The sequence below is a fragment of the Fusarium fujikuroi genome, chromosome FFUJ_chr05 (genome assembly GCF_900079805.1).
Source record: "Fusarium fujikuroi IMI 58289 draft genome, chromosome FFUJ_chr05".
In the NCBI taxonomy this organism is placed as follows: Eukaryota; Fungi; Ascomycota; class Sordariomycetes; order Hypocreales; family Nectriaceae; genus Fusarium; species Fusarium fujikuroi.
In genome coordinates, this window is record NC_036626.1 from 901,442 (window position 1) to 921,911 (window position 20,470).

The following is a 20,470-nucleotide window of genomic DNA, read 5'->3' on the forward strand; positions in this document are numbered from 1 at the left end:
ACACAGTCATTTGGGTACCCATTCTTGTCTGCAATCTAGCGTCTTCTTGGTCTTTTTGATAAATAGACAAACTGTGATATAGATGATTAGAGCAAGCAAATGGCTCAAATTCCTGCGTTGAACCACACGATCTGCCGACAAGATAAGATGATCCTGATCCACCCCTTTCCTTTCATGTTTCAGATACCCGGCGCTAGAAGCCGTTGGTAATAGCTTATTTTTCGTCTCATCTCAACGTGATGATGGGGTTATCGGTGGGGTATTCAATGGCACGTCTGTGATTTCGCTTAATGTCTAGATGTCCTTGGCTGGGGGAGTGAATCTGTCAAGTATGATACCATCAGCCCCGGCTAAATCTCATCAAGCTGATCAGTCTAACTTACACGATCAAGTCTTGTACAGTATCCAATTCGTACAAGTGGCTCCTTCAAGTGGGCATTTAAACTGCTAGTCTGCCCTGCCAAGAGCCGCTGTAATCTCGAGTTCTTCCAACCCTTTGTTCCATACAGTCTCCGTAATCTTCTATCCTGACTCGGTATACATAAGCACAGGATACCCGGTCTTGTTAGCAATCATATAGTCAGTATCGCCCAGTCGTACAGCTCGTCCCTTGGCTCTCCTTTCCAAGGATCAGTGCAGAATGAAGACCCTGTCTCGCCCATCCACAACATACCTGCCAGCAAGATACCGGAAGTGTCGATGCCATTGAGTAAATCGAGAAGATAATAAGTTATTGAGATAAACTAGAGTGGTCATTATTTTAAAGCATGTTCTTAAATTCTATTGTCATATGTGGAGAATGTTTGCTAAATCCTTATGGGTTACTGCTTGAACCTACCCTATTGGCCTATTCGCGTTTAGTCAGCCACCTTAACTTCCTCAAGTGAGATGCGCCGCTTTCATCATGCCTTTCATGCCCGTTATCATTGTCCCTCAGAGAGATATACCGCCTCTCGTTCCTCTTGAACTCATAATTCAATAGCTATCAATGAAACCTGCAAAAATGGGGCTGCAGACCACCCTGCTCGCAGCCAAACCTCCCTCTGATTCACCATCACCTCCGAACAAGCCGGTCATATCAATGCACCACGGAGAGGCAGAATGGACAGCCGTTTATCCCATCATTGAGAGATTGTATATGAAAGACCGGAGAAAACTTCGACATATTATGCAGATCATGGAGGAGAAGCATAATTTCAAGGCATCGTGAGATCACCCATCTATCTGATGTTATCGCAAGCTCATATGGGACCCAGAGTTCAGATGTATAAGAGGCGCTTCACAAAATGGGGGTTTTATAAATCAAAACAAAGAAATGTGAAGACTGCTTGCAAGAACAAGACAACGACTCCAAAAAACACATCAGAGGCTCAAAAGCAGCCAAACGCTGCGCCATGTCACCGCCAGTCACTTATTCTCTCTCCGAGTCCAGATCCTTTGGAGACAAGTAGTCTTGAGTTTCTCACAAGTATACACGACTGGAGCAATTCATTCTATGAATCTCTCTATACCGATGGCTTATACCTACAAAACATCCATTCGCCACCACGAACTGCTAAAATCAACCGATATGATCCAGAAGGATTAAGTTTCGCCTTCCGGACCATCGTTGAGCTCATCCAACGTGGCAAAGGCGTTCTAGCAGGCCGCCTGACCCGAAAGGCCTTTCTAGACATCGAGAATATGCTACAGGTCGAGGCGCCTTTATTCATCTGGAATGTCTTGGAAATCATGTATCACATGGTTCGCCTTGGTCAGACGCAGCTTCTTGGCATGCTTCTCATGCAACTAGTCGAACTGGCGAGTAATACCCATGAGATGCAGCATCCGGTTATCAAGATGCTGAAAAGCTTGCAAAAAGCGGTGTATCTCTGGGAGAAGCATGCTACACTTGAGAAAATGAAACTTCTGGAGCAGGCTTGGAGTTTGAATGCGAATATCATATGCAGAAACTACGACTCGAGACTGTTGGTCATGTACTACCGCCTCGTCTGGGAATCTTCCTGTATTAAACTTGGCGAAGATCAGCTGGACGGCCTTGATAAGTGGTTCTCAGCGGTGAAGAGCAAGATTCCGCACGAGGATCCCTATTTCCAACAGGCTGTTCTATTCAACGATTCCAACTCGAAGGAGGAAACAGAACTGCCGAGAGACTACAAGATCACAAAAGCGCTTTGCGTCTCAGCAATACAGCATCGCTGCACAATGACCTTTGGAGAGTCAAACATAGCAAGCCTCGTGCGTTTGGGTTTACTCAAGAGTCGAGTTCTTGACGAGATTGACGAACAACCAAGCGAGGAGATACTGCAGTCCCACACGCGGTTTCAGGCCAGGGTTATGGCCTATTTGATGAAGGTACTTATGGACGTTGATATGGGACTAGGGTTGGATGTCGATGTGGCAGACAGAATGCGAAACAAGATCGCCTTGCGAGAGTTTGGCTACTCCAATACCTCGCCGCAGGTTATACATGATATGTGGCAGCTAGAAGCCTTTCTGCAAAAACAAGGACATGTAGCTGAAGCGGCAAACATAAGGATGGAGACGTATAAGAGGCTTGAGGAGTATGTAGACCAGGTGCCTGTAGACGAGGTCTGACCAGCACATGATGGACAGGCACAGAAGCAATGTGATAGCTAAATGCGATGAGATGGTGAGACGATTTACCCAAACGCCACGAGTCTATGCTCTATAAAATGCCTTCCTATGCAACATCAACATGCCTTACAAATACAGTCACCTCATGAATCACGACCCAGTCGCTCTTCGTCATCTTGAGTTAGTTCATACGCTGGTCGGAAACCCTCTCCATTTTGACCCTGCTTCTTCAGATGGGGGTTTGGATGTGTGTCCTTTATGCCGCCTAGACTCGTGTAGCCTTGGTCATATAGAGGACAGTACTCAATGCCGAGGTGTCGAATAAACTGGTCATGTTAGTTTGTTCGGCGCATGTTGGTGGCGGGGACTTACAGCCCAGATTTGAACTGTCAGAAGGCAAGTTAGCAATTGTTCGCTGTAGCTCGCAAAAATAGAGTCGAAAGCCAGGGAGGAGGTCGTACCATAATGCCAGTCAATCACAGGATGTATTCTCATAAACGACGGCCAGCCAGCGTCCGTCGGATCAAAGAACGTCAAGTTCTCGCCATGAGGATCCGTTCTTCTCGTTCCCACAAACACAGCCTTGATACTCGGTCGTTCCTCAAGGTATATCTCTAGCCCCTTCTTCATTGGTAACACGTAGCGCGCGACTTCGAGGCCGTATTGTTCACTGGACGTCTCGACGAAGGTGTCGACTTCGGGGAAGGGATGCGCCGCGACAATGTATACGCATTGGAGCTTCTCGGGGGGTGTGAGTTCAGAAGTGCCGTTGGTCGTGTCGGATGTGGAATAGTAGTGTCGGCCCATGCGAGCGAGGAGGAGGATTAATAGGACAAGGCCTGCAATGATTAGCATTTGTCACTGATACATCGAAGACCCTAAGAAGGACTTTGATAAAGCCCCAGAACCTCATTATGCGACTTACAGTCCTTTCCGCCATTATAGGATAACGATATTTGTTCCGGTCTGCTTCCGTCAGCCCTTATCCGACCTTCCCATCCGACAAACGCACCGATATTTCTGCAACGCCTCATCTACGACTTCTATCGACTTGCGAACCTGATTCTGTACATCGCGCAGTGTCTGTGTATCAGCCTCCTCAGCAATGAATGCTTCGACCTGTTGCTGCAGCTCGAGACACTTGTCGCGTAGGGAGCGGGGTGGCGGGGTCGATATCATGATGGTTCTCGATGCCTCGGATGTAGAGGAACTGGCGTCTCGTGTATTGTTCATGCGGTTTTCAAAATCAACGATCTAATTTAGAGAGAGAATAACAGAGAGGAATTGATTTGGAGAAATTGTATGTGTTGCGATGAAGCGAAAGTTAATAAGGTAGCTCCGGTTTCGCCGTGTATAATAGCGATGGAGGGGAGGTACATAAAGAAGTGCTGCTAGACTGCCGAGCAGCTTCCATGCGATCACGTGCACTACTGTTCTGCGGTTTGGTTGCCGCATCACGTGCACCACTTACATGAGCTGTTAGTGTGAACAGATTTAGATTTACCTCGGAACATAGTTAAAAAGAGTCACTATTCCTGATCAAAAGATATACTATGAGAGCAATGGAAGTATTGTTACGGTTGTTCGTTTGATTATATGTTCAGACTATCATCATAAGGCCCAAGACTGCAAGTCCAAAACATTAAACATGCACTACACCAGACTCAGACGCCAGCCCAAGTGTTGTGTACCACCTCAATGCCCAAACTTATCTATCAGTGAATAAATCACTGGATCCATTGCCAAGTAATGAACTTAATACAAGCTATGCCCTTCCGCTTCCACCTCCACCTCTTTCTCTGCCGCGGTTCAACATAGTCATCCGTGTCGATTCCAGCTCGCCTCATCTCCCAAGGATCTATCTCGTAGAATATGCGGCTGCGAGTCCTGAAGATTTCATCACCTGGCCATGGCTGAGCGGTGAGGAAGTTGGGTATCCCTTCGTGGCGCTTCTTGAGTGGAACTAGCTGAGCTGGCTGCATGTAGAAGTAAAGCGTTTGTGTATCAGGAAACACGGCTTTCACACATGCCAGATAACGGGAATCATCGGCGTAATCAAGGTTTTCGTCAACCGGTATAGCTACCCTTCGGATGCCTCTTAGACCGTCGTATGTCATGTACCTCCAATGCGGCCAGTAGTTTTCGGCGCCGTGGAACCCACTTACACGGTCACTACCGTGACACCATCTCTCAACAATGACCAAATCGCTGGCTGCGTCGATTGTCAAGGCCGCTTACTTCCTTCGCCCTCGTAGAATTGTCATGCGAGTTGTCTAGTATCATGCGTACGGGGACCTGTGGCCGATAAAAGGTCCAGCAGCGAGTGATCTCTTGATACGATGCACGGCAAACTCGCATCAGGTCATAATCACCTTTGGGGTTTGAAGCAGGCGGGCGAGGGAAATTACCAAGACTTTCTGGGACAGAGTGTGCTATTTCGAGTATTCGAGGGTTATTAGCCAATTTCCTGACATCCACGAAGCAGGCCCGTGGAGCATCAACGCAGAGAGCATAAGCCCAGATCAAATTCTGGATTTCCTGAGGCAGTTGACCGAATCTATGAAATGAGCCCTTGGGTTCATTGTCAGAGTAATTGCCAGATTTAGAACTCTGTCGTGTAAAGAACTTTTTGACGAGTTGGAACATTTTGTCTTGTATCTCCGTGTGTCTGACTGCTATAGAACTTTGGTAGATCTTTTGGTTGTTGTAGTATAACGATACTTATAGTCATTCTTCTTTGGAGAACACGCTATGAGCAACATGCTGTCGATGAAAAGTTCAATTGCTCGGTAGGCGTCCCTGGGTGTTGGCGGGCACACATTCTGGCGAACAATGCAGTGTGCTCATAGCACCTCACATATGTCCCCTGTGCTGGAAAATTGAAAGCGAAGAGAACAATTAGACGCATGCAAATGTCGGGGGCACTTTCGAACGAACTGCTCTTCCATCGGGATCACGGCACCCGGCCATTGCTTGTAGACACTGTCCATATCCCCATGAACGACCATGGGGGCTAGACTGGATTCTTATCCAGGATGATTGAAAGGAATTGGTATAATAGACATCGTAGTGAAATCCTGTTGGCTACACTGAAAGGCTGCCATAGTGTGTCAGGTAGAAAATACCACCATCGGGGTTTTCCGAAACAATCAACATAACAGCTCGCGTTTGAGATCACGCGGTTCTCTTCACTGAACCGTTGTTCACCCTCACGCCATATTTAACGGGACAGCATCCCGTTCATACAGATACGAAGCTGCCTGTACTCAATCTGGTTCTGGGTGTCCATCATCAACGATTGTGGCATTTCCTGGTGTGTCAAGGAACGAGGTCAGATACTTCATGGCAGCACTTCGCTTCCTTCTTGGTGTAACCCCTGGCATTGAAGGAGAACTCTGCTGCGGAATTCATCGTGCAAGGTCGTAGACTGTCTGGGTCGATGTTATAGAGGGCAAGTGTCATGAAAGTCGGTTGATATTAAGGCCTCAGTTGCCCCCAAAAAACTTTTTGGTTCTGATAAAAGAAACGCATCAGATATAGCAGCAACTTCAGCCACGAGACTATTCGATAGTCTATCCGAGACTGAGGTCAAGACATGCCTGATGGACTCCGTAGAAGGATTGGCCGTCCTGTCTAACGTCTTTGTCCTGGAGGTCGAAGATCACCCAGGGTTTTCTGCAGCACATAGGACGGAGAACACGCTATGCTCAGCTAGGGGCTGCATCATCCTGTTCCTCCAGGTCAAGGCTGCCATCTTCGTCGCGCGCTTCGTCGAGGTTGTGAGCCTCATGAGACGTGGCCCTCAGCGAAATGTTGTGTTTGAGTATAGCGACAAACAATGGCAAACTGCTGATTGTTCAGGGCATCACCCCAGATAGCCCTAGGGTTCCTGGCGTTTCCGTCAAATTTGAAGACCTTTAACATGGTAGCCGACGCCGGGTGTAAGTCGTCGAATTTGGTCTGCTCAACCAATCTTGGCGTGCATTTCGGTGGAGGACGTGCGACAACCACTACATCCGAATGCAATATAGATCTATATACCATCTGCGCCTCATGCAGGAGGAGGCGAGCAGCGTCTTAACCTCGATCAGGGAGCAAACCAGATATGATGGCTTTCCATGGCTTTCCATGGCAGTTGAGATGGGAATGTCGTCGAACCGGTGACGTGCATCTGGGACCAGCCCGAGTGCCGCCATTCTGGCCTCTGCATTGCGCATCTATATCTCAGCAGTACTCAAAACATTAAGGGCGTCTTTCCATTGCTTAGGCCATTCTAAGTATTGCTGCTCTGCCTGAACTTGCTCCAGAGTTCGGACGTATTGGTGGATGTGATGTGAGAGGGACTCTATGATGGAAAGCTTCGTCGAAATACTAAGCGTGCTAGAATCCAAGAGTTGAAAAATTCCTTTTTTCGTTTTTCATTTTTTCTCCCCACATCTTTCTCTGCTTGCTTGCCTCTCTGTCTCTGCATTCAGAGATGACTGCTTGAGTTGGGCTTACAGTTGTAAAGAACCCCGACTCGTTGGATTATTCTATCCATGAAATTCTCCTTTTTCTTTTGAGTGCGCTGTTGCTTTTCGCCCTCGGTCTCTGTCTCTCTGACACGCTGGCGATGTTTCTACGTTTGATCGTGTTCCTTCGCCCGAGTGCCTTTTAGGTCGTTCGCCAAATTGCGTTGGTGTGCATCCCATCATGCCAGGTAGTGATATCACTACCTGGCGTGGTGGAGGCGAGGGCATGGTTCGCTCCATGATCCCATTCGTCGAGACAAAATTCTTTGGCGTCTGAGATTTCACTTAAACGTGTATCAAAATCCTCTGGATCGACCATAGAAGCAATGGCATCTGTGAGGGTGTGTGGTCACCGACTCCAGATGGGATACAAGGTCGTGTATAAAAAGAAGATATCTCCAAGACAAGGATCTGCAAATGGCTGATAGCGCGATCGCATTTACCAGTTGACCAATTCTTCACAGGATCATCGTAACCTCGTTTTCGTATGAGCACATCGAATCTCTGTGAATAGAGTCATCGATAGCTACCTGCGCGTCGATCTCGTCCCTCTCTTTATTCTCGGTTCAAAGCTCTTGGTGACTTGGTTTGAGGGACACAAGACTGACCGTCCAGTTCATGTCGTAGGCTAGTTCGGTAGTGTGATGGATAGATCTGGTTGTCATTATAGATAAGATCGCTCTGAGAGTTGCTGGTTAATATCGAGTTCTCTGGTCCGATTGCCCTTATGGCCGCTTGGCTCCTTCGGTTATTGAACTGGGCCAGCGCTGTCTTTTGGAGTTGCTGTAGATAGAGGCAGGAGACCAGCCAGCCATGAAGGACTTGGCCCGCTTGCACTCCAGGTTCCAACCTTTTTGACTCTCCTTGCCGTCTTCCCTTTCAAGCTCAATTCTACAGTCGTGGCCGTTGTCCAATTCATCCAATTTACCAATTTGATCCCTAGCAGGTTCCTTTTTAACCTTAGGATAAAAAGGATTCGGGCAATTGGGTGCAGAGTAGAAACCTCAATTAGCAAAATGGTACTGTCAAAAAGTCAAGAGGTTGTGCTTCAAGGCTTTTGCCTCATGGATTCTCACTCCTTCCGATTGCGATCCTCGAAATATCTCGTATTGTTTCTCAATTGACTTGATCGCCTCCTCCAGTGGATCAGTCTAACTGTTCATATCGGCAAGGACCTGCTTGCTCCATCTTGCGACCCGACCTTCTGATCTTCTGCAACACCTCCCAAGGAATCTTTGCTTTTACGCAGACCTTGTAACAACCCTTGCGCGTAGCAACGTGGCGTGCCATAGCCTCTAGCGTTAGGCTACACCTGCATCGGGACTGGTACTATCATACAACACCGCCATGTAGGAGGTCCCACTGGCGATGCTGTTAACGACGCCTTCATTACCGCACTCTTGGATTTAGTCAAGCAGGAAGTTAAGGGCGGTGCGTGTCTTGGCACTGTTACCCTTGGAGGAGACAGCAGCGAACATAGCTCGCTTGGCAACAGTGAGAGTCATTCTATCCGACTCACTAAGGCGAGTGGACATTGCGGCCAGAGACTTTTCCCCTTTTGACTCCGCCTTGGACTCCACAGTCTTGATCTTCGTGGTCTTCACTTTCTTCGCAGCCTTCTCCCCAGACTTTGGGTAGGGCTGCTAACTTGGATAACGGCGATTGTTGGTTCGGCAGCCGTGGCGCTGCGCTTGCGCTTTCTAGTGTGTTCTTCTTATCGACCATCTTGCCGAGAAAGCTCTTGTTAGCACTTCTGATCTTGTTCTGAAGAAGCTTCTAGCGGTTTAGTTAATACACTCAATGGCAGTATTATAACACACATGCAAATGCTGAGGAGGGCCCTGGTCTGACATGTCGGTCAGGATCTGCGCTGCCTCTTCACGCTTATTTTATGTGGGCTAGGGGTATGAGAGTGTTATTCGATTCATAGCAGAGGAGAGCTCTGCTGAGTAGAGGGAAGGGTCGTTCGCTGGGCAGATCAAGGGGCCTCAGAGAGCCACTGAGGAGACTGAGGAGCTGTCTTTGGCTCAAGACCAGCAGGTGGTATAACCCCAACGCACACAATGCCACTGCACAGACTGAAATAGCATAGAAAATTAAGCTGAAGTTCCACTTCAAGCCGGAAGATAGAGAGATACACCTGACCAATGAGTCTTTTTGCTTCGTATCCGTTTTGATTTCTGCCGGCTTGTAAGCTTTGGGAGAGTTGGCAAGTGACCGTACTTTCTTTCTGATATCATCGTCAGTGATTGGCTTCTTGTCCGTAAAGTGAATTGGCTCACTTGCTCCGTTCGTCGTCGTCGGCAAATTTGAGCGTAGTCAATGTTGTGTTCTCCGATTTGGTGCTAGGTTCCTTCACACAAAGATCCTACACCGGCAGCACCAGTGACACAGTAAAGATCTTGGCAATTTTCAAGATCAAAATACTTGCGATGAGTTCAATGCTTTGCTTGAAATACTTGTCCGGTCGCGATAGCATAAATGCATCGATCTCGGCCTGGAGCTGTGGCGAGTACGCATTCCACTTGTCGTCAGTGTCGGCGGCATTAAGTATCGCGTAGAGATACTCTTGTGGGGAAATGGCGGCAATGTGCCTTGACCCCGGAAGTAGAAGATTTCACATGGAAAGTCGAAGATGCGATCCGATTTCGAGATGATATTCCTCGGTACAAATCTTCTTCCATCCATCAATACCCTCGCTCTCAGTCTTGGAGTTTCGAGCTTGAGGTGTGGTTTGATGTGTCGGCTGCCATCTTCGTTGCAATGATGCCTGGGCTAGCTAGGTCCCATATCGCAAGACGGACCACGGCCGCGAGCTTCGGGAAATACTGGAGCATTGTGTTATTATCATCCAAAGGCCGTTGGACATGTATGTCCTCTGAGCAAGCCTTCTCCGAGTCATTGTTTCCGCAAGTTAATAGTAAAGAAGTTTTTTCTTCGTCCTCGGGGATGGCTGCTTGCTTTGAGGGACTCTCAATCAAATAGCCTGTCCATTGTTTACCCCACGGGGCATGATGCTCTCGAAATCAGATTGATGGGTTGCATCTTCTTCCTTGAGACACAGTCACCTTTTTGAGCTGTTTACTTGCCAACTCTCGGGTCAGGAACTTGACACCTAGTACTCAGAATGTCTGGCACATCTTTCCACTGTTTGAAACATCCTGAGTACTCTTGCTCTGTGTGGATTTGATATAAGCCTCTAGAACTGACGAGCTTGGCTAGAGGAGGCCGAGCATCAGCAACGTCGCTGGAGCGAGATATCTTGGTCCCATGCGAGCTAGGAGCAACCGCTGCCATGGTTGTTGTTTGTCAAGAGGCCACTCGAGCTTGTTAGATCACTCTGTTGTAGTGCCGAGCCATCATAGCAGAGTATTTTCCCGGATAGTGTGTTAATTCGTGATGTGCACCTGTATCTGCTGTTCCTTTGACAGGCCTCTTGGGTATTGGCGCCGGTCTTCGATACTCTGTCGCCTGTGGTTCTTGACGTTTGTGACTGTTTGCCCACCTTTCTTGCAAAAGCCATCCTTTTCGTGTTTGGAAAAGATTAGGCTTCTGCCTTTGTAACAAATTTCTGCGCAAGACGAACGTTTGGACCAAGGATATTGGAAGACTGAATGCATTCTTTTCCTGTGTCTTTGCACCTCTTGCATCTCCGACCCCCCTTATTTTGGTGCAGGGCACTCCGTCGGCAACGCAAGCCTGGCATCTACCACGACACCGACTGATAGACTGGCTGCTGGGTGATACATCTGATGGGATTGATGTCGACATCTGGGGTCTCATCGTACCATGAAACATGGCGACTCTGAGATCGAGCTGGGCCCCGCTGTTGGCTTTGATACCCATTTCTCGCCTGCCGTCGATGGTTATCAATCCAGCGCTTCACATCATTTTCTGACTTGAAATGGGTTTAAATAATGGTTGTATCCCAATGGTACACCTGGCCCACAAGCACGCTTTCGACCACCATGTTCAGTCCAAAACTGGAGGACAGCAGCCTCATCGACAAGCCATCTTCGGAACGTTCGGACAAAGATGGAGATGTCGATCATCTCATGCACGTCCAGCAGCTCATCCTCCTCTGGCAAGTCAGCCCCTATGTCATAATGGTAAGGCGGATGGATCTCGACAGGGCCCTGATAACATAAAAAAGATATCCCGGGAGGAACCGTCGACATTGGATACAGTGTTTGTATTTCCACGTTCGCTGAGCAGCATAAACTCGATGTTTCTGCCACTCAGAACCGTCGGTGCCACGCCAGTAACTTCGAGAAGGGTGGAATGTGGCCGCCCGGGACTCATCGCCTTCATGTCAGTGTAATATCTCTGACATTGTTGGCACTATTATCGTGCGAGATTCTGTTACTGTCTTTGATACTCTCTCTGGAGCTGTTCGCGATGAAACTGCTCTTGTCGCTGTTTGCATCCCTTCCTCTTGTCCTTGTGCCAGTGCGACAGCGAGTACCACGTCTTCCGCATGAACTCCTCCAGCAACATATCTCCGCGTAGGTCACCGAAGAGCCTTGTTTGTTGTTTACTCAGTAGACAATCTGGACAAAAACAGGATTGAATAAGCCGTTCATATTGTCCCTAGAGCACTAGTCAGCTGTCTCCTATGGCAAATTTGGGAAGATGAATGAAAGCAAAATGAACAACCACTCATTACTTACGCGGCAAAGGCCATATAGCTACCCCAAACAACGGATCAAGCTCTTGTTGCAAGGATAAGCTTCAGCTCTTGACGCCCTTGAGATGACCCTGTCATTTGTCTGCGTGCCTCGACACCCTGTTTGGGTTCTGCTGACTGCGTTCTCCGGTAACATTAATGGTAGAGGTGAATACCAGCATGAATCACGCCAGAAAAGCCCGCATTGGGACGACAGGGAATGCGCTCAGCTGGTCTCTCTTCAACTTCATTCGGTGGCCGGGCGAGAGTGAGTCCTGCCAGGGCTGCCTCATTAGCTTATTGCTGTTAGATGTTACTATGAGAGTATATAGAAGGAGTGTTATAACTTACAGGGTTCCGGCTTTGCCTCGGTTAGTTGTTCAGAGGACTGTCAGGACTAGTAATTATGGATGTCAAGAACAACTCGCTGGGAGCGTGACATCTACATGGATGCGGAAATGAATAGCATCAGTCCCAGGAGGTAGATGGTTGATTGCGGGTCATTCGGACCCAAATTTGCAGTCTTGATGTAATTGTAGCTGGTTCAGTACGGGTGAATGCTGGTCACGGTTGGAGTCTCTTCCAGTTGATCATCGTGGCCGCAAGATGCCAATAAACATCTTTGAAGACAAGTCCGTGAATTGATCAATATGATTTGAATGCGGAGAAGACGCCCTTCGGAAGGGTTGAATTGGGCGATGTGACGGGGTATGTGAGGAAAGTATGGGATATCAGATTCGTAGGCAAAGGCGGTTCGGGGGTCAGGGTATGGAGGTTGCGTTTGTCTTGGACGTGTACGCAAAGGTGAGGAATCGGTGCTAACGTATGCGGGTTCCCTCTGTCTGGAATTTGAAAATGACCGTCAGAAAGACTCGGGTTCGAGTATCAACATTGAGCTTTGGTCTTTGGTTGACGGGCGGTAGAGTGAACCCATGGAACAGGTTGGCAATGGGAAAGTTTTATGTGAGCTCCTTTTCTATATGAAAGGCTTCATCAAGCTTGATGATCTTCACCGATTGTAGCTTCCTGCGTTCAGAGCATTTTTGTAGATCTTTTGAGCCGCTTATTCATCATCAAGCCTCTGCCCCCTGAGGTCCGTTGAATGACCTCTCAAGACAGACCAATCATCATTTTCATGTGGTTCAATTGAGCTGAAGTAACGTCGACTGGTCAAAGATCATGTCATGTGACTCCTATGGTGAGGTGATGATTCAAATGCTCTGTCCGTCCTCACAGAAGCTGGAGCAACCCGAGTCGCCGCCTAGAAGTGCGCGAACCGCTTTCTCATCCTTCTTCCATTTGTTCAACTCCAACTCAGCATCGGGTGCTTCTCCCAGAGATTATCAGGAAGTCTTTGTAAATCTGAAGAGTCGACGTGATGCTTTCTGAGAATCTTTGTGATATTTTCAGACCTTTTGTGCGAGGACGAGTGAGGTTCAGGTAGAAAGAGCTAAGGGAAGGATGAACCACACTCGACAGGTTTGCTCGCGCTTCCAGCTTCTACACCCTGAAGCGACTTCCCTTGTGACGTGACGCTAATCAGGTCGTGGAAGCTTCGATGTCAACGCGCGCCATCTCCGTGCCGCTGACGAAATCAGACATTTGCTCAAAGTTCGTTGTTTGGACAACGCGTTGGGATGACAGACGGATGTGACAAGAGTGGTCTCCTCTCCACGTAGCCCTGTTAAATTCTCTGTCTGTGAGGATGTAACCGAAGCCTAGACACACCTTGCTGTTCGTTGACTGCAGCTTGACTTGTCCGGGCATAGCTTTCTTGGGTACAGCTTTGGTTCTAGAGGCAACAGCATAGTCTTCGTAGTGGTAAATTCAGAGTGTCTGGGAAGTTGGCCTTCGCTTTGTAGTATCGTATAGCATCATTTGATGTGGTAGGGCATGGCCAAGGGTATAAGGATGGTTCCCATTATCGCAATGCCGAACCTCATCATCACTCAGAAGCGCCACAACTTAGGTAATAGTATAAGTCTAATCCCGCTCAGCGTCCCTGGCTTCAATATTAATTGGATTCTGCGCCATCCATTCAACTTTATGTCCTGTCTCTTTCGCAAATGCATCGGCGAGTGTAATGCGGTTGGTACTTAGGTGGCTTCTGGTGTAGAGATAGAGTCATGCTGTCCAGCTGAATAATAATGCTGGGGAGGAGCAATAAGGCTGTCCTGGTTGATGTTCTGTCGCACCGCTGCCAGGGGAAGTGCGAAGTGAATCCCGCAGTTCAGGCTCGAAGCCGGGCAATATGGACGTCCAGTCAAGGACACCAAGACAGACGAGTCTTGATTGTCATGATCTCTTCCATAGCCTTGGCCGCTAGTTTGACGATGTGCAAACTTGGGCATTTGGGAGAATGTAGGCGGAGTTGGTAGAGAGCAGGAAACATAGGCTCACTGCACAGATGAGATGGGTGATCGTCATGCGACAGAGAGGTAGTGTCCGGTCCATGGGATAATTGTGGTAAGGTTGTGATGTTAGAAGAGTCTTCAGCCCCAACACAGAGGCAAAGAAGACAAACTACCAAGATGGGCAATATACTCGTCCTCCTCCGGTGCCTGATATCTTGCCTTTGGAAACCATGAGATCACGGTTCCTCGGGTAGAGCATCAAGCTGTACAGAACGAGACTGGCATCTGGCGATACCATCAGTCCGCTCGTACATTGAGGGGTAGAGGCACTCCAGGTCGTAGGGGAGTGATGAAGGAGAAGATATCATGAAAGGGGATGGTGCTTCGATGCCAGTACTGCCGGCGCTGGAGGTGAACTTCGTACTCTACCAAGAAGACTTGGATAAGTACGACGGTGACAAGAGGGCAGGACATGGTGACAAGTATGGAAATCGGTGAACTTTGGAAAAAAAAGAGAAGGGAGGGAAATGAAGGGAAGGAACGAGTATTTGAGATAGAAAGGAGCAGTGCTCTCGCACGTGAGTAGATTGTCTTTGGGGAAACTGAGTCATCATAATGATTTCTGTGAAGTCATATCTGTTGGATCCCGCGGTTTTCATCACTGATATGATACTCAACATCCACGCGTGAAGGCATCCAGCCCCCCTGTGCCGATGACGAAACGTGTGATCCGATGCCAACATCCACTATATTCACTAATTTAATACACAGAATTCTATGAGACTTCATAGTTGTTTGATGTTTTGTCATCATCTTTGCGCTGTATCCGACGAGTATTGACTTCCCCTGCCGGGAGTCTGCATATCTTCCCACGCTTCGGCCACCAAACGTCAAAGTGTCTGCGCGCACCGAAGCTGGACTTACACCCGATACCAAACGTATTTCCCGTTGTGTGATTTTTCCTCTCGGGTCAGGGAAGCCTTCCGTAGCCGTGCCAAAACATGCTATTCCCCCACCGTTGTCACTTGCGGTTACTCTGCATCTCGCCATCCCTCCACTGTGTCAAGAATCTTCTTGGCGTTCTCCAAAGGCGTCTTCTCCGTTGAATCAATCATCAAGCCCGGATATCCCTGAAACCTAAACAGCTCACACCGCCCCCTCATATCTCGCAGAAGCTCCTGATCGAGTAACTTGGTCGTGCCGCTCGCCACCCTCTCCGCGTTGTCTACCCGTTCAATGTTTGCCTCAAGGCCACAAGTCAAGTACACGGGAAGAAAGGGGCGGTCTGCATTCCTTGCAGCGCTCGCGTACTCTTGTGCAACACTTTGGCCCAGCTCGTTGTCCGATTGAAAGTCTAGGGAGTGTGAGCAATAGCTAAATGATGACACAGAGGAGGGGGTGTACCTGTGAAGACGACGAGATGGTCGTGGCTGGAAGGATGGCGTACGACTCTTTGTAAGATAGCCTGGCGTAATTGCTTTCGCCGGACATTGTAGTCTAGGTGGTCCCTGGAGAGTACTGCTTCTACTGGATCGATCAACTTGTGGTTGTCTATCAGCATGATGTTGGGGTCCAGTTGCTTCATAGCGTCGGCGATGGTTTTCTTGCCAGTACCTGGGAAACCGTTGATTCACACCACAGGTGCTTTTATTGCGGTCGGCATCGTTGAATGCGATAGGAGAGATGACCATGGGTTTTGGTGTGTAAATCCGGGAGTTTGTGAAGTCTGCAATTATGTCGATGACAATGAGACAATTGGATGGATTCGACTCGCAAGTCAGTGATCTCATCTACTCCTTGTAGATTTTCATTATAAACTATAAATGGAACATCTGAAGCTTGGGTTGGCTATCATGAAAACTGTAAAAAATCAATATTGCTGGACTCGAAATCATGCCGAACTCAACTCGTAAACTGAGCGTATATCAACCTTGAATATTTTCAAATATAACACCAGACGCGTTAATTTATTATCCCTCGATGGGTTTCCTGGTCTCATAAACACAGCAGGTTCTTTCAGGCTGGTCATGAGTCGGAAAAGAGAGCAATAGCTATTGTCGTTTCAGTACTGAAGGCCGTAATGAAAGTCAACATTGGTGGGAAGTGGAGGAAATACTGTTCGCCCCTCAATCGCATTCGATTGACCCGACAGTTTGGTTCACCCTGGTCCCAAAATAATCTGCATTCCACTCACATCTCATCTCATCTTATCTGAGCTGCCAATCCTGCAAAGATAGAACATGTAGTGAATAGAAATAACTGAAGATGCGATCTGATAAATTTCTTTCTTATTTGTATGATGATCCTGTTCTTTGATATGGCCATGTGAGTTGAGGCATAGGGTGTTGTAGAGGGTACAGGGTAGTCAGCAACCAGTGTAAGACAGTGTAGTGTGTTCTTCAAATCCATGCCTTCACACGTAAAAAGTGCCATTTATTTAGCGCAGCAGGTAGTCAGTTTACAAGGTTGCGATATCAAAGTCCATTTCTTTTTTTTTTTTTTTTTTTTTGGCACAGTACCTGGGTCTGTTCACAAGCCGTAGCCATGTCTTTCATGGGCAATGGGCTTCAGTTCAACAGCAAGTTATGTAAGAAGTCGTCCGCGACTCTGATTACGTTGTCACAGATACCAAGTTTGATGCACTGGCTTGACTAAGAAGACTCTCAACAAATTTTTGTTGATGTCATTCCGGGTGGCACTGCATGACTCGTGTTGTCGTCAGAGAGATTCTTATCTGTTAGTGTCATCTCAACTCAAGCCTCATACGCCAAGAGCCACGATCCAACGTCAGATTTCGATAACAATTTAATCTGAAGCTGATTATTCCACTTCTCACTCACTTGAGATTCTCTACATCTCTCACTTGTTTTCTTCTTTTATTACATGTTGTTTCACTAAAGCACACTGTCGAAATGGCACTTAATCGAGTTGCCCCCGAGATTCTTCTCGAAATCTCTAACCACGTCGATCATGAAGATCTGCGAAAACTTTGCGCCGTATCTCATCGACTAATGTCCACATTTGAACATAAAATCTACTCAACCATTGAATTAAACGAAACTTCACAATCTGGAAGTGCCTTATTGGCCCTCGCATCTGGACCTCGAAGGGATATTGTTCGCGAAATTCGATACAGGCCTCATCATCCTTGGCCAGCTCGAGACAGGAGACACAAGCCTGAGATCAAGCTCAGTGATGAGGCTCGAATAGCGCTACAATCTCTCAGCTCTTTCCCGTCTTTGGACAAGTTTCAGTTCGACCTGAGTCACTGGGAGTTATCAGAATGGGCTCTGTCACCACAGTGTCTGAATCGATGGGAATTTCATCTATGGCACGGAAAACACGATACAGAGCCTTGGAGAGTTCTTATTGAAGAGAGTCTACTGGCGTTAAGCAGAAGCGCTGGTTCCTTTTCTCGACTTGAGATCGATAGTCTTCCGCCAACTGGACGAGAAACATATCGTGCATGCAAGTCAGAAACGTGGAAAGATCTTCTTAGACACCTGACGTCGTTTGAGATGACGCTTGCGGGTGTTGGTCACATTGGACATGGCGGGAGCTACATGTATGGAAAGATGACATCGGCACACCAGGCGTTCATAACTCTTCTTCCGGAGATGTTTTTGGAGAATCTGCATAATATCCAGGTCTTGCGCCTCACTGGGAAGGCGAACGCAGTCATGGGTAATGAGCAACTCGTGGAACCCATAAACTGGGCATCTCCATTTATCAATCTACCATGTCTAATAACATTAGAGCTGGATTACTCTCAGATCTCGAGCCAGCTCGTAGACTTTCTTTCCAAACATGCAGGGACACTTGAGAAGATCAGTCTGCGGAACTGTATAGCCCCAGCCAAGCAAATATGGATCAACATCATCAACCTCTTCCTTGAAAGACAGCCCAAACAACTACTTGAATTTACGACCACAGTGCTTCCAGTGCATAAACGCATCGGAGACCCTTTTTCCGATCACTCAGATGGGTCGGATGTCAAAATGAGGAGGTTCGTGGTTGGACTGGCGAAGCACGATGTCGTACCTGTGGAGGAGTGGGAAGCCGTGGGTGACAATGATCCTGAACTTGACGAATCTGATGTTTGCAAGTTGTGGGATCAACTTGGGAAGATGTTGGAGCGGAATAGGTGCCATGCGCGAGGCTTGTTGCAGGAAGCTAGCCGTGGCAAACAACCATGAAGCCATCACGAGCGAGCTGCATTGGTCTCTGCTTGCACGAGTTGCTTGCGTCTCAAGCATTGAAAATTTCTAGTACATACTTCTAAATATAGTCATTTTATCATAGGCGCAAACAAAAACATAGAATAGGTATCATCACTAAGCCCAGAAATACAAACACTTTGATGTAATCACCCGTCCCATCTCGGCGCATTGATGATCAGTGCCATCAAACAGCCCGACATGACTCCCGTCACGGGCAATGTGATTAACCAACCCATGTAGATCCAAAGCACAAGCTTCGGATTAATACATCTCCAATCCCCATTCGCCAGCCCAACGCCCACCGTAGCTCCCGTAATGCACTGCGTAGTAGACACGGGTAATGACAGCCTCGTCGCCATAAGCACAGTGATTGCGCTCGCAAGTTCCATGCAGAAACCACGACTTGGTGAAATGAGTGTCAAACGATTGCCTAGCGTCCGCATGACGTGGTAGCCGTAAGTCAAGAGTCCTACCACGATACATGCGCCGCCTACGATGAGGATCCAGATCGGTATGGCGACGAATTGGGGGATTTCTCCGCTGGACCACACTTGATATGCTGTTGTGAACGGGGCGACTGCGTTACTGACGTCGTTGGCGCCGTGGACGAAAGACGCTGTTGCGGCGGTGAGGATCTGGAGAGCGGAATACATGTACTCTGCACGGTTGTCATAGTGCGCCGATCGAGCGTGCATGTCTTCCAAGTCCCAGTTGAGGATGTTGTTCCGCTTCTGCATTGCCACCACGTCCTTCTCCAGCCCGCGGAGTAGTACCCGGTTCACTTTCCATGCCATTACTTTTGGACTGTTCCATGAGCCGTCGGGTCGGGGAGGTATGAATTCTGATGAGGCGCGAGGCTCGAAGCGGCCGGGAGGTGTTTTGGGGGGTGTCTGAGCTGGCGGTGGGAGAATCCATTCATCGTCGCGGTCTAGATCTGGTAACTGGCCGTCAGGCGTTTGAATCGATTGAAGGAGAGTCTCGGATGTACGTAGATGGTTGAGTTCCTCTCGCGTGAGATGCCCCTGGTAGTAGTCTCTGATGCGAGGCTTGGTGAATCCAGCTGGAGTCGGCGGAGGTGGTGATCGCCAGAGGAGAAGTGGTCCTTGAAAGGCATGATACCATGTGAGAGTCCAATCTTCGTGCATGATTCTCGTCCATAGAAATGGGAGTAGAAAGAAGATCTGGAGGAGAGTCATTCCAGTAGCTGTCGCAAAGACTGCGATGACGATATCTCGAGTAGATAAGTTGATGGTATGAATCCCTTTCCAGACGAGAAGCATCGTGAGTGCCCCTACTGTCAGGTAGGTATAGAATGGGATGGAGTAGAATGCCCTCCTAACAGCTGTCTGTTTCGTCAAGATGAAGTTCTTGGTGAACATGAACAGCACAAACCCCATACAGCCCGCGATCAATGGCGCAATGATCCACGCAGCAAAGATCTGCGACACGCCATGCCACCCCCAATTGATCTTCGTGATGCCTATCGATGCCGTAGCAGCTCCAACGAGTCCTCCGATAAGCGAATGTGTCGTCGAGACGGGTAATCCGTGCCGAGTCGCAAATGTCAGAAAGAGTGAGGACGACATGATAGTGCACATCATGACAAGAAGTAGAACGCCAGGTGAACTATCGTAGTGATGAGGGTCGACAATCTTTGTTCGGATGGTATCTGCTACTCGAGAACCGACTGATACACTGCCACTGAATTCGCAAACTGCTGCCACGAGCATTGCTTGCTTCATGGTCAGCGATCTCGAAGAGACCGACGTTCCAAACGAATTGGCGACATCATTGGCGCCTACAATGTCAGCATTATTCAATAAGGATACTCGAAAGACTCACCAATGTTCCAGGCATCGAGGCAGGCAAAGATAACAGTAAGAGCAAAGATATAATCATATTGATGGAGCACCGCCATCTCATTCGGGGTAACAACAATAATAGAAGATCAAGAGTTTAGCTGCTGTCTCCACGACAGCGATGTTCTCAATCCATGACCAAGACAAGACAACCATCCACAAAGGTCGATAAGCACTGGTCAAAGCATGCATAAGCTGCAGTCGACGATCGCGGGTCCCGAGCTCCCTTTAAACGCCCAAAGGACTGGTTAAACTATCCGCG

At 48.2% G+C, this 20,470-nt stretch overlaps 6 protein-coding genes; 2 read left to right on the top strand and 4 right to left on the bottom strand.

The window, feature by feature from the left end:
• Window positions 1-1,003: 1,003 nt before the first annotated feature.
• FFUJ_07041 (uncharacterized protein) lies at window positions 1,004-2,598 on the top strand (the record flags this gene model as incomplete). XM_023577249.1 has 2 exons in its annotated part: window positions 1,004-1,206; window positions 1,257-2,598. 2 exons carry the CDS (start codon window positions 1,004-1,006, stop codon window positions 2,596-2,598), a joined length of 1,545 nt encoding a protein of 514 aa, XP_023430349.1.
• A 143-nt stretch (window positions 2,599-2,741) lies between these two features.
• FFUJ_07042 (related to FAD1-flavin adenine dinucleotide (FAD) synthetase) lies at window positions 2,742-3,777 on the bottom strand (the record flags this gene model as incomplete). XM_023577250.1 has 5 exons in its annotated part: window positions 2,742-2,924; window positions 2,971-2,984; window positions 3,060-3,437; window positions 3,524-3,564; window positions 3,611-3,777. The coding sequence occupies 5 exons, from the start codon at window positions 3,775-3,777 to the stop codon at window positions 2,742-2,744; spliced, it is 783 nt and encodes a 260-aa protein (XP_023431417.1).
• A 548-nt stretch (window positions 3,778-4,325) lies between these two features.
• FFUJ_07043 (uncharacterized protein) lies at window positions 4,326-5,244 on the bottom strand (the record flags this gene model as incomplete). XM_023577252.1 has 2 exons in its annotated part: window positions 4,326-4,810; window positions 4,971-5,244. The coding sequence occupies 2 exons, from the start codon at window positions 5,242-5,244 to the stop codon at window positions 4,326-4,328; spliced, it is 759 nt and encodes a 252-aa protein (XP_023430350.1).
• A 9,916-nt stretch (window positions 5,245-15,160) lies between these two features.
• Window positions 15,161-15,714, bottom strand: FFUJ_07044 (uncharacterized protein; the record flags this gene model as incomplete). XM_023577253.1 has 2 exons in its annotated part: window positions 15,161-15,483; window positions 15,534-15,714. 2 exons carry the CDS (start codon window positions 15,712-15,714, stop codon window positions 15,161-15,163), a joined length of 504 nt encoding a protein of 167 aa, XP_023430351.1.
• A 1,327-nt stretch (window positions 15,715-17,041) lies between these two features.
• On the top strand, window positions 17,042-18,325 carry FFUJ_07045 (uncharacterized protein; the record flags this gene model as incomplete). The annotated part of the gene is made up of 1 exon (XM_023577254.1): window positions 17,042-18,325. One exon carries the CDS (start codon window positions 17,042-17,044, stop codon window positions 18,323-18,325), a length of 1,284 nt encoding a protein of 427 aa, XP_023430352.1.
• Window positions 18,326-18,495: 170 nt separating this feature from the next.
• FFUJ_07046 (probable PHO89-Na+/phosphate co-transporter) lies at window positions 18,496-20,267 on the bottom strand (the record flags this gene model as incomplete). XM_023577255.1 has 2 exons in its annotated part: window positions 18,496-20,147; window positions 20,192-20,267. The coding sequence occupies 2 exons, from the start codon at window positions 20,265-20,267 to the stop codon at window positions 18,496-18,498; spliced, it is 1,728 nt and encodes a 575-aa protein (XP_023430353.1).
• Between the last annotated feature and the right edge of the window lie 203 nt (window positions 20,268-20,470).